This window comes from Equus przewalskii, chromosome 8, assembly GCF_037783145.1.
Source record: "Equus przewalskii isolate Varuska chromosome 8, EquPr2, whole genome shotgun sequence".
Classification (NCBI taxonomy): Eukaryota; Metazoa; Chordata; class Mammalia; order Perissodactyla; family Equidae; genus Equus; species Equus przewalskii.
Genome location: NC_091838.1, coordinates 27,759,876 through 27,772,512, shown reverse-complemented (window position 1 = coordinate 27,772,512; position 12,637 = coordinate 27,759,876). Strand labels below are relative to the sequence as shown.

The 12,637-nt window shown below is 37.0% G+C and overlaps 1 protein-coding gene across 5 annotated transcripts in view; it reads left to right on the top strand.

Moving 5' to 3' along the window:
* The window catches only part of TGS1 (trimethylguanosine synthase 1), a 49,132-nt gene that overhangs the window by 30,178 nt on the left and 6,317 nt on the right, over window positions 1-12,637 (top strand). For 3 of the 5 annotated variants that reach the window (XR_545268.2, XM_008522550.2, XM_008522549.2), the window contains exon 13: window positions 10,993-11,122. Coding sequence is in view for 4 of the 5 variants with exons in the window: in XM_008522550.2 (XP_008520772.2) it covers window positions 10,993-11,121 (129 nt within the window). In the remaining variant the exon portion in view is untranslated. Of the gene's footprint in view, window positions 1-10,992; window positions 12,590-12,637 lie in introns of those variants that run through there. The other 2 variants (XM_070630598.1, XM_070630597.1) reach the window with 1 other exon arrangement.

Here is a 12,637-nt window from a genome sequence, read left to right as displayed (position 1 = left end):
AATTATCTCAACCTGGTTTCCCATCTCATTCATTCCTCAAGTGTGTACATTCTATTATCAGGCCCATGTGTTTTGTTTTTTAATTCAACTGTTATTTAGACTTCTTTTATATTCTTTATGCTTAATATTTCTGCATTGTTTTTCTTCTTTTGCACCCTAATCTTATTATTATAAGAAGTTTAAATTCTTAATCTGTTCTGTCCTTTCTGCATTTGATGTAATTTATAATCTGGCTTGTTTTTCTTCTATGAAATACTTGTAATCCTCAACTATCTGTGTTCATGAGTGTTGGGTATTCTCAGGTAATGCAAAAGGATAAAAGACAGGCCAGAATCCAGTGAGTGTCAACCCTGGCTGCGCTTTAGAATTACTGGGGACACATGTAAAAACCGTGGCTGTCCAAGCCTCAGTTTAGTAAAGCTTCCTGGGTCATTGTGATGTGTAGCCTGGATGAGAACCCCTGTGGAAGGCTGTGACAGCCCCAGTGATAACCTTGAGATGAAGGCAAGTAAGCTCTGGGGTGGTTAACCCAGGCACGCAAGACCATAGATACTTATCACGGAATACCATCTCAGGACACAGCTCCCGCCTCTTTGGTATGGGGCCAAACAGAAGCAGCATTTAAAGGCTGTACTCTAATCTTAGAGTGTAATTCATTAGCTCTGGGGTTTGGACAGGGAGGAGTGAGAAGGCAGCTGCCACAGCTTGGGTCCCACCTGTTTGTCTCAGCTTCTCACAGCAGAACTTCTTTTTAGACTGCCCTAACTTTACTTCTGAGCATAGACCAGAGTTCTCAGTTTGTGCAAGTGAGACGACATACACTGTTCCTACGAGGCAAAGGCACTGGGCAGGGAGAAACAAGAGAGAATTTCACGTTTCATGTTCTCCTCCTTCCTGTCTTATCTTCCCACAAGCACCTGCCTCCTGCTCCAGGCCAGAGGCACTACCCTTCATCCTACCGTTCTTTTGTTTGGTGGTTTCCCTCTAGTGTCTCCAGAGCTATCTTACAGGAGTCAGCGGTCATACTAGTTCAGCTTCTTCCGAGGGATTACAGGATAAATACATAAATTATTATTATAATGCAACCTTCTCATAAGAAAGGTAGAGATTAAATGCGCTGGTTTTCTGGTGGATGATTTCAGAAAAGGCCCTGGATGATATCGCATGTAAACTGGACTTTAAAGGTAAAGAAGAGTTGGTTGTAGGAGGTTCAGAGAACGTGGCAAGAACATTGATGACATGGAAGTGGGAATATGTGGATAATGTTCAGGTAATGGACTAAAAAAAAAAGAGCTGTTCAGAGTCAAACCTGAGTTTATTCTCAGCCCTGCCACTTAATAGCTTTCAGGTGGTGGTTTTAAGAAATAAATGAAATAAGTGTGTAAAGCATTTATCACAGTACCTTTAGCCCGTAACCCTCAATAAAGTCTCGTGTCTGTTGTGTAGAAGATCCTATTATAAAGTTATTACCAAAAGAATGTAAATGTGACTAAGATTCTGAAGAGGACCAGTATGAAAAAATAACGTTTTCTCCAGAGGGAAGAATAGACCACTTTAATATTTGTGAAATGATAGAATTTAGTTTATACACATATCCCAGATTATAGATTTTTCTCTTCCTCCTGTCAGAAACCAGATACACTCACTTGTTACTGGACATATTTTCATGTTCATTTGTTATTCTTCCCCATCCTCGGCTTCTCTGGTTAGTCTTTGGAACACTGGTTCTCAGTTCTGGCTGCAAGTTGGAGTTGCTCGAGTGGCTTTTTTTTTTCAATTGTGGTAAAATACATAACAGAATTTACCATAAATCCTTTTTAAGCATACAGTTCAGTGGCATTAAGTGCATTCACATTATGTGCACCCATCACCACCATCCGTCGCCGAACTTTTTCATCTACCCAAACTGAAACTCTAGACCCATTAAACACTAACTCCCCATTCCCCCACCACCTGCCCCTGGCAACCAGCATTCTACTTTTTGTGTCTATAAATTTGACTGTTGTAGGTACCTCATTTCAGTGGAATCATACAGTATTTGTCCTTTTGTGTCTAGTTTATTTCCCTTAGCATAATGTCTTAAAGGTTCTTCCATGTTTTAGCATGTGTCAGAATTTCTTTCCTTTTTAAGGCTGAATAATACTCTATTGTATGTGTATACCACATTTTGTTTATCCATTCATTCACCACAGACATTTTGGATTGTTTCCACCTTCTGGCTGTTGTGAATAATGCTGCTGTGAATATAGGTATACAAATATCTATTGGAGTCCCTGCTTTCAGGTATTTTGGGTAGATACCGTGAAGTGGAATTGCTAGATCATATGGTCATTCTGTGTTTAGTTCTTTGAGGAATCACCATATTGTTCTCCACGTAAGCTGAGCTATTTCTATTCCCACCAGCAATTCATTCTGGTTTTTCCACATCCTTGCTAACACTTGTTATTTTGTTTGTTGTTATTGTTTAATGATGGCCATAGTAATAAGTATGAAATGTTATCTTATTGTAGTTTTGGCATGCATTTTCCTAATGATTAGTGATGTTAACCATCTTTTTATGTGCATATATCCTGGATATTAATCCTTATCAGATATATGCTTTGCCAGTATTTTCTTTCATTCCATGGGTTGCCTTTTTACTCTCTTCATAGTGTCCTTTGCTGCACAAAATTTTTTAATTTTGATGAAGTTCAACTTACCTATTTTTTCTGTGTGTTGCCTCTGCTTTTGATGTCATATCCAAGAAATCATTGCCAAATCCAATGTCATGAAAATTTTCCCCTATGTTTTCCTCTAAGAGTTTTATGGTTTTAGCTGAGTGGCTTTTTTAAACCACTGATATGTTGGTTCACCAGGAAGGATTCTCTCTTAATTTATTTTGTGGGTTGAAGCCCAAGCATAAATCTTTTAAACTCCCCAAGTGATTGTAATGTGCTGCCAGAGTTGAGAGTCTCTCGGTTAAATAAAAAATAAATAAAATTAACAAGCCTAAGGTCGTACTCTATGAGTTAGAAGAAGAAGGAATTAGATCTTGCCTGTCATCTATTTATAAGCCATTTCATCTAAACATTAGGCCTCCCAAATACTGTATGCTATACCGGTTACAAGAAAAAGCACTCTCCCCTTGCTTCATGCATTTACATATCAAATTTGATATTAAACCTAATATCTGCTGCTCTGGTGACTAAGATCTGCGTTCTAGACTCCCAGATAAGGTTGAGCCTATTGATTCTATAATTCTTATTGTTCTCATATGTAAATATTATACTCCATACTAGTCTCATTAGAGGCTATGTGATTCTTAAATTAAACATTAGATGGGCTTATTTGGGTACTTGAATGACAATAGGCAATTCACTATTTATTGTAAAAGTTACAGTGAGTAAATTTTTTTCTAGTTAAATTAACACTTGCCCAAGGAGAAAGTTAGCTCTTTTTCTTTAACTTGTGTGTTTAGTTTATTACTTTCAAAAACCTACCAGAATTACAGTTGGTAGTTGATTCAAATTTTCTACCTCTAGAGGGAGTAACGACACTAGAGAATAATAAAAGTCAAAAAAGGAAACTTGAGATTTCAAGTACATTATATTGTTTGGTATTGAATTTGGATCAAATTATGGTGGGAAGTCAAGTTTTCTTTTTAAAGTGAAGGAAATCTATCCATATGTAGGATTTTAAAAAATGAGAGACAGTACTACAAGATCGAGAGAGCAGAGTTACAGAGAAGTCAACTTTTTCGTTAAGGAACCTTTAGAAGGTCACAACAACCTGAACTTACAAATGGGTTGAGTTCCCAAAGTTTATGGGTCTGCTTTTGAAGCTCAGGCTGTATTTTTCCCATAGGAATGTCTATAAAGAACAATTCATTTCCCATCCAGGGAGATTTGTATTCTGGATAATATTTATATTGAGAATAGTTAAACAGAGTATGGACTCAGTACCAATATAACTTGTCTTGTAGTCTTTCCATATAGGAGATGAGTCTAATTGTTTTCTATATCTAGTAAAATATTTTTCTAGGTCCCTTACTACCTACATCTCTTATTCCCTTTTTCTGTTAGGGGGCTATTCCAGGACATGTATCCCTTGTTATCCATACTCTCACTATCAAACTCAAGAAGTGAATAATTTAGACAATCTTTTTGTGATAGGCTCTTTGGAGGGGAGGTATATCTCACGCTCTGAAATCACTATGGAAACTTGGGAACTGATTAGATTCCATTCAGAGAGCCCAGGGTAAAAGTATTTTATCTCCTTGATGCCTGTATCTTGCTGTGTTTTCTTTTCTTTCTTTCCTTTGGCAGCCATAGAATTACAGCCAGTACTAGCTTTGGATCTACCATGCTTTCCAAACATGAAAAGCTTCTCTTTTAAGTAGTAAACATGTACAATACAGATAGAGGTCTCTGAGCAGAGTAGAATGGTTAGTCTCCCCAAGGAAGCTACGCAGTAACGATTGTCAGACCCCATCTTTGTTTGAAATCCCTGTGAGTGGAATCTCCAACAGGAGTCCTGTCTCCTAGGCAGACACAGGAATGGTGAGAGGAATGGCTCTTGGTTGCTTTGAGATAGTACCTCCTTATTTTTGTTTGATTTCATAACTCTTAAAATGTCTAGCCTCAGAAAAGTAATAGCATTTGTACTTTTTGGGTCAAATTAGTTACTTTTCCTTATAATATGTTTATATCAGTACAGTCATGAGTCGCTTAACAACAAGGATGTATTCTGAGAAATGCGTCATTAGGCAATTTTATCATGTGAACATCATAGAGTGTACTTACACAAACCTAGATGGTGTAGCCTACTACACACCTAGGCTATGTGGTACTAATCTTATGGGAGCACTGTCATATATGCAGTCCATAGTTGACCAAAACATTGTTACATGACGCATTTCTATATACAGAGCAGGGCAACTTTGAGCATCATTGCTAAGAATTGTGTTGAAAACATTAACTAGGAGGCCTTACATCTTATAATTTCTGGCACTCGTGTAGTAGACATACTCCACCTTTCCATGACTTCCCCCAGATAGTAGACATGCTAACAATGAGGCTAGACCCCATCTAGTTTATACTACTACTACTTTTTTTTTTTTTTTTTTGAGGAAGACTAGCCCTGAGCTAACATCTGCTGCCAATCCTCCTCTTTTTTGCTGAAGAAGACTGGCCCTGAGCTAATATCCATGCCCATCTTCCTTTATATGTGTGATGCCTGCCACAGCTTGGCAAGTGGTGCATAGGTCCACACCTGGAATCCGAATGGCGAACCCTAGGCCACTGAAGCAGAACAAACTGCTGCACCACCGGGCTGGCCCCTTTATTTCTTGATAAAGCAGGAAAATGTTTACAGATTGACCTAATACTGTAGGTAAAACCTTATCCTGCAGTTGTTTAAATTTTATATTTAAGTCTAGAAATTAATGTTAGATTTAATCAACAGATCTCTTTCTAGTTGGCAGGGTTCTTGAGGCTCCCATTGGAGCCAATACACGGTGCCTAGGCAGGGAAAAGTTTCTACCTGTAGCAGTCATCACACTTCTAATAGTTTATTTTATTAGGGAGGGAGGACTTATTTATTGGCAATATTTCTAAAACTTACCATATAGAAGAATATAGTTTCATATATGTATATATATATATATATATGCCTTTGAATGCTTAAAGCTTTATAAATATGGAAACTGTTGAGTAATACTGTTATTTGGAAAAACATTTTAAATATAATTGAATTGAGTTTATTAGCATTTTTAGTGTTTGTTTTTGGCTGAATACAATAAACATTTACCACTAATTTCTTTGCAAGTATTCATTCTAAGCTATTATAGTATCTGCTTATTTAATAAAAGGACAGTTGGGGCCTTACTGGTTTCTAAATATTGAGATTGATAAGAAATTTGTATCAAATTGTTCTAAATGAAATTTCCATGGTGAAAATCTTGTCTAATGGCAGCACTCTCATACGACTGTATCCATGTGGTAAGTATGATGATGTCATCCCAACCAGTGTAGACACCAGAGCAGGAGAGAGTAGAAGGAGGGCTACGAAGTGGATTAGACTTTTGGTACATGTAGGGATAGTAAACTCTAAAACTGCTTAACCTGAAAATACCCAGATTTTAAAAAGAACCCTCAAAATTACATTCATCCTCCAAAGGACCAGTACCCTGCGTTTATATACAACATAGAAGCTTAATAAATCTTTCTTGTCCTAATGGCATTCTTGGAGTTTGTAGGGTCCCCTGTATGTTTCATTGGATCTTTGTAACAGCTCTGGAGTAAGCAAGTCAGGTTATCAGCCTGATTTTATTGATGAGTGAACTAGGGAAGTTTAGTGATTTGCCAAGTCATTCTGGCTCTCAAGGGCAGAGTTAGAGTGCCTTGCTGTCTTCCATTGACGAGGTATTCATTGCCAAAAAGGAGCAGATTCATCTCTTGTTAGAGAGTTAGCCCACCATGAGATTGGGAGCAGTGAATAGAAGTTGAGGTGACAAGAGAAGCAAAGGGAATTATAAAGAATTTCTGCTGCAGGAGTTCTTTTCCATTCCTGATTGGAGAGAAAGACAACAGAGGGCTAAAAATTCGCCACAAAATGAAAGGCACTTGCTGCTGAGCTTTATCTGCCACAGGTATTCTTTCATCTCTTCTAGTAACTGGTTGCCAGGTTTTTGGACCAACTCTGTTCTTACAGAAATCCACTGCTTAATCATACATTGCAATTAAGGATGCAGTTGATCAGCTTCTAGTGTTTGTTAGCCAGCTTTTCCCTCAAAGTTTGCCACTGGACAATTAGAATAATATTGTTCATTGTATTGCAAACATAATCATTCTCCAGAAGGGCTGGGAGCACTGGCCTTGTAAGTCAAATTGAGAAGGCACAGTGCTTCTGAAGATAAGCTTATATTTCTTTCACTCCGTTCAATAAATTTTTCAATAAATGATGTAGATAGAAAATAAAAGGATGCCACACATGGTACTACCTTCAGGTCCTGTGCTAATAGCCAGGGGCTTCCCAGTTCTGTGGTCTGTTGTGCCATATGTGACTTGTTGAATTTGAGAGCAGTCTTCATGTTTGCGGTGTCGGGTTCTGAGAATGAGTGAGGGACTAAGCTTAGTGAACTGGTGAGTGACAGCCTTCTCCTAAGAGACTAACATAGGGGAGCTTTTGGTGCCCAGGAGAAGTTTTTCAACCTGTCGCCAGTGTGCTTCTGTTGACAATGATGACTTTTTAAAATCATATTTGTTTTAATCAACAAGCAAATATTTGAGAAAAGAAAGAAAAGAGAGGAAATAATATCTGTGAGAGCCTGAGATAGCAGTAAAGTTATCTGGAAAACTCTCAGCAAAAAAGTAAGATTTATTCACTTAGGCACAGAAATCTCATTTCTGTCTGCCACATAGAGAAATGAAACTAATTTTAATAAATATCTGTAAGTTTGAGTGTTGCCTGGTTTTCCACTGATAGAAAATATTTTCTTCTTTTATCTCCCAGAGAACTGTTCGCCAGAAATATTTTCACCCAACTTACGTTTATTTCTGTGTAACTATTAGTTGGATGTAACAGAGGAAACATGAGGGCAAAAAGGAATCATGGGTACCACACTTTCCTGTTTGGCCTTAGGTTTCTAATCACAGCCAGTATTTCAGATGCCTCCTGCCCCTCTTACTGTAATCGACAGATCTGTAGGCCCCATAAAAAGTGCGCTTCATTTTCACCCAGTATAATTTGCTTCTGAGCAAGCTTTTGCATATTACAGAGATAATCACTTCTCCAGTATAATAATAGCTCTTTTTCAGTGCTCTAATTCTTCTGCATCTTTTTTATAATGAAGTGTTCTTGTCTTTAGTCTTTATTATATCTTTTTCCATTACTATCCAGTTTAGAAGTTATGCTCTCTCATTCGTTGTTATCATACGTTTTTGCTTTGTCAGTTTGCTTTTGAAAAAAGTGCAGTTTTTACTGTTTCTTTGACTCTTAAATCATCTGTGCCTTACCCTTTACTAAAGTTCTGACCTTCATTGTGATTTTCACCTGTCTCTCCCCTCCCAGTCCCTGAAGACAAATTTTTGCCTGGTATAAAATCTAGTTGCTGGAAGTTCAGTCCTTAGTTGTAGTTCCAGTCCGGGCTAATTGGGATTTCTTTTGGTAAATCTAGTATGTTTAGGTAATATGCCAAAACTTAGCATGTAAACCACAGCTGCTAATCTTTATATGTTTACCTACCTACCTTTTCCTCCCTCCTTGCCTCTTCCTCCCCTCTTCCTTCCCTCTATTTCTCTCTCTCTCTCTCAATTTATTAAACTTTAACTGAGAAAGGGGAAGGAACCAAATAACGTTTTGCCAGTTAAACCTGCTAGTGAAAAATTAAAGACAGATGGAAATTGATGGCATTGTTTGCTTAAAGCAAAGTATTATTGGCTTGATCTACGTAATCTTTACAGTCTTTCCAACTCCAGAATTCTAACCTTTAAAATATATATAGTTGTGGAAAAGTACAAAAAGGCCAAAGTTAGAAATTATTTTTAATTAGAACACTTGAAAGTAACATTGGCCTTTTTATTTCTTTCTAAACTCTGAACCAGATAAGAGTTTGCTCGTTATATTTTGACATAGATTTACCTTTTCCTGAAGTATCAAGAGCAATACTTGCTTTGTTTGTCCATTGTCTGACTCTCCCGGCTAGAATATAAGATTCATGAAGGCAGGGATTTTGGGGGTTTTTTTTGCTGTACTCCACTGCCTAGAACAAAAAACTATAAGCACTCGGTAAATAATTGCTGAATAAAATAATTTGTTAACTATTTTGTAATGGACCTCAGAAAACTCCCATGAAGCCTGTCTTCATTCCTTTTTCTATCCAAAGCCCCCAACTCCAGGCAACCCTCTAAAAAGTAGAGAGAGAAAAGAAACTACCCTATCTTCTCAGATATGTTTTAATGTAATCCTGTTTATGGCTTACAAAATGCCGTTTTCAGAGAGACAGGTAGTGTTCCTATTTTTCAGATCTAGAAAACCAAAGCCTATCTTAATGGCTTTCTAAATTGATGTAGCAAATTATTGGTAGAACTGGTATTAAAATTTGCCTTTGACTTTGCTTTTTTTCCTGCTAGGCCAACCGTAGCAGATTTTTTGCTGTTGTTTCAGGTCTACTTGGGTTCTCTGAACCTGACCTGTTCTCCCTTCTCATTCCCCACCCCTACTCAGCCCGCCAACTCCCCAAGAAAGCTTCGGCTCACCAACCTCACCTTCTTTAAATAAATCTCTGTTTAAAGGAACAAGAGAAGTACTGCACTTAAGGTATATCTTAACTCATAGAAAAATTGTAGGTAAAACTCATAGGTAAATTGTGAAACAATTGTACTTTAGATATAGTAGTCAAAAATGCCTTTTATTGGTTAAAGACAAAATTCTTCATTTTGCCTTTCCTTGTGAAAAATCAGACTGACATGAAGCTACCAAGATAGAAAATAAAATAATTATTCCTAATAATTGTCACTCTAAGACTACTAAGCTATTTTTAACTTCTAGTTTTACTTTAATAATTATAATACTGTGTTTAACTTCTGTTACCATCTATTCCTGTTGATAAAAACACAGCCATCTCTTTCATGTCCCATTGTGGGCGAGGGTTCATGTTGACACTGTTACTGCCTTGGTGGGACAGCTTCTTTTTTTTCTTATTTTAAGAATGTACCATAGAATGACCTGTTGTTTCTTCCCTATTTCTGTATCTGTGACTTTTTTTTATAAGAGGAAGTTGAAGTGCTTTAAAATACATACTCACTGGTGATGCACAATAAATCTTACCTTGTGCCAGATGCTGGTGTCGTATGTGTAATACCTGTGACAGTAGAGCTTGCAGCCTCCAAACCAAACTAAACCGACCACACCTCTCTTTGCAAAATACACAGCTACAGTTTTGCCAATTACAATTACAGAATTTGTAACAGAAATTGCATGTCTCCTGTTGTTTGTACCTGTCCCTGATACTTTGGGTATGCCTTTCTCCAACATTCAGTGTCTCCAATTCTCTGACACCCGGGGCTTCCCACTACGTTCCCCTTTCCCTTAATCATTCTCACTGCTACCCTGGTGAACTGATCTCTGGTGATGTAATCATGGGTTAGAAGGTCATATATTTGCTAGTTAATAGACCTGAGAGGTTGGATGAAAAAATGTTGGACTAAAACAAAACTTTATAAGAATTTAGGGTAAAGCATTGCTAGTCTGAAGCATCCTTTTGATGTTAACTCTGTGGAGGTGGAGGGGGGTTGGTGCTTTTAGCTTCCTAATAAAGGGATTGCTCACTGTACTCTCGTAGACCTTAAAAAGAGCCATATTTATTTTACCACAATAAGAAAGGGGGAACATTAGAAATACACACATGCACACACACATACGCAAAAGAGCAGCAGGTGGAGGAGGTGGTCCAAATTGGGAGAACAGCACAAGAGGCCAATTAGAGAAGGAAAAATTAGGTAGTAGAGACTAGAACTCTCATGAGAGTGAGGTCATATCTGTCTTGCTCTCTGATGTATTCCTAGTGTCGTAAAGCAGGAACTCAACAAATATTGTTGAGTGAAGATGAGGGCAAGAGGCAGAAGGTAAGGTAAACAGGACAAAAGTTCAGGAAAGGGAGTCATTCTTTACATTTCTATCTTAATAAATAAATCTGATATTTGGTAAGGATAATGTTCGTTTTCTCTTCCTCTGAGTTTTTTAGCTTCTGGCCCTGGAGAGATTAGGTCCTGTACAGTAAGATAGCCCTATGGTCTTTCCCATAATATCAAAAGTGTCTGAAAAAGGTATTTCTGCCACCAAATATTCATTAACACCTACCTGGAAAATAATAATGAGCTTTTGAGATGTCTCATGATTTGAAGGACTTAAAGAAAAAGCCAGAGTCATCTTATTTGATAAAGCATATGGATGAAAGATTTATTTTGAAATCATACTTATCTATGTGTGACTTTCTTCTTTTCTTTTTTTTAGGTGGCGTCCTTAGCTGGGCCTGGAGGGCAAGTGGAAATAGAACAAAACTTTCTTAATAACAAACTGAAGACAATCACTGCTTATTTTGGGGACCTGATCCGAAGATCAGCCCCTGAATCATCACTGTGAGGTGGGACAAAAACAAAAAGATCAGGCAGTGGTCAGAACGTTATTCAGATGGGGCACTCGGAATTTCTTTTCTGTAGTCACTGGTATTTTGTACCCATAGTCTTATATCACATATGAAATTGAAAGTTAAATGACTTTTAATGATGCACTTGGAGATATTTGGATAATTTTAACTATGTTAGGATAGTGAGTGTCTGATATGGAAAAGGTAGTCTTTTCTTTGTGCTTAACATCAGTCAGTGTATGTTTATGTATGTACGTGCGTGTATCTGTATATTTTTTTAATTTCGTATGTTTTGGTTTAACACCTTTGTGTGTGTATGTGTAAACAATTATGGTGGTTTTTTTAATACAGAGAGACAGAAAGAAAAAAGTCTATCCACCCATTTAACCCCTGCTGAAATAAATAATGTTATACCTTTAAGGGTAGAAACATAAACAGTACAGAATATACAAAATGAAAAGTACAAGTCTCCCACCGCCCTTTCTTCATTTGTCTAAAGATAACCACACCTGTGTTGTGTAATTCCTTGGAGGGCAGAAAGGAATTGCAGTATACCCTAATATACTTTTTTCCCTATCGTTGCACTCTTCAGTAGCCCCTTCCTTTTTTTTTTTACTTAACGTATCTTTTTTTTTAAGTATTTACTTTTTTAATAGTGTATCTTGAAGACCTTTCCACAGTCGTACATGCATACAGATCTACCTCATTCCTTGTAATGGCCAGCTTGTATTCCATCTTCTGGATATGCCATAATTAATTTAACCAGTTCCCTAATGATGGGCACTGGGCTGTTTTCAGATTTTTGCAGTTATCAGCTCTTCTGTGCTCTGATTAGAGTGCCCCTCCACAGCTCCCCATCATCAAGCATTTTAATTTTTGCTATCTTGTGCAAGAAAAATGGTATCTTATTGTTTGTATGCGTTTCCTTAATTATGAATGAGATTTGAGAGTATTTCCATATATCGTGGGTTTTTTAAAATAGTTTTCCCCTTTTAAACTGGCTATTCCTGTCTTATCAATTTCTCTTTGGGATTTGTACCTTTTTCTTATTAATATGTATGAGTTCTTTGTAAATTGAAGACCCCTTTGTCTTTAGTAGGTGTTAAAAATGTGTTTTTCCAGTTTGCTGTTGGCCTTTAGACTTACTTTGCGATTTCTTTTTTTTTTTTTTCATGCATAACTTTTTAATTTTTGTGTACTCAGACTTAGCAGTCTTTTTTCTTCCTTGTTTCTGGGTTTACATCCTTTGAAAGATCTTTTCCAATCCTAGAATATAAATATATTTATCCAAGCTTTTTTCTAGAACTTTCTTGTTTTTGTGTCTTTGTTCCATCTGGAATTTTCTTTTTAACATCCTTTTATAATGTTACTATTTTTTAAAATTTACACTGCAAAAACAGTATGAAATATATTTTGTAATAGAGGAGTTTGTATTCTTTTTCTATTAAAATGGCATGAAAGGAGGAAGAATATGTGTTGCTTATTCATTCATCTAAAAGGTGTGTTCATTCA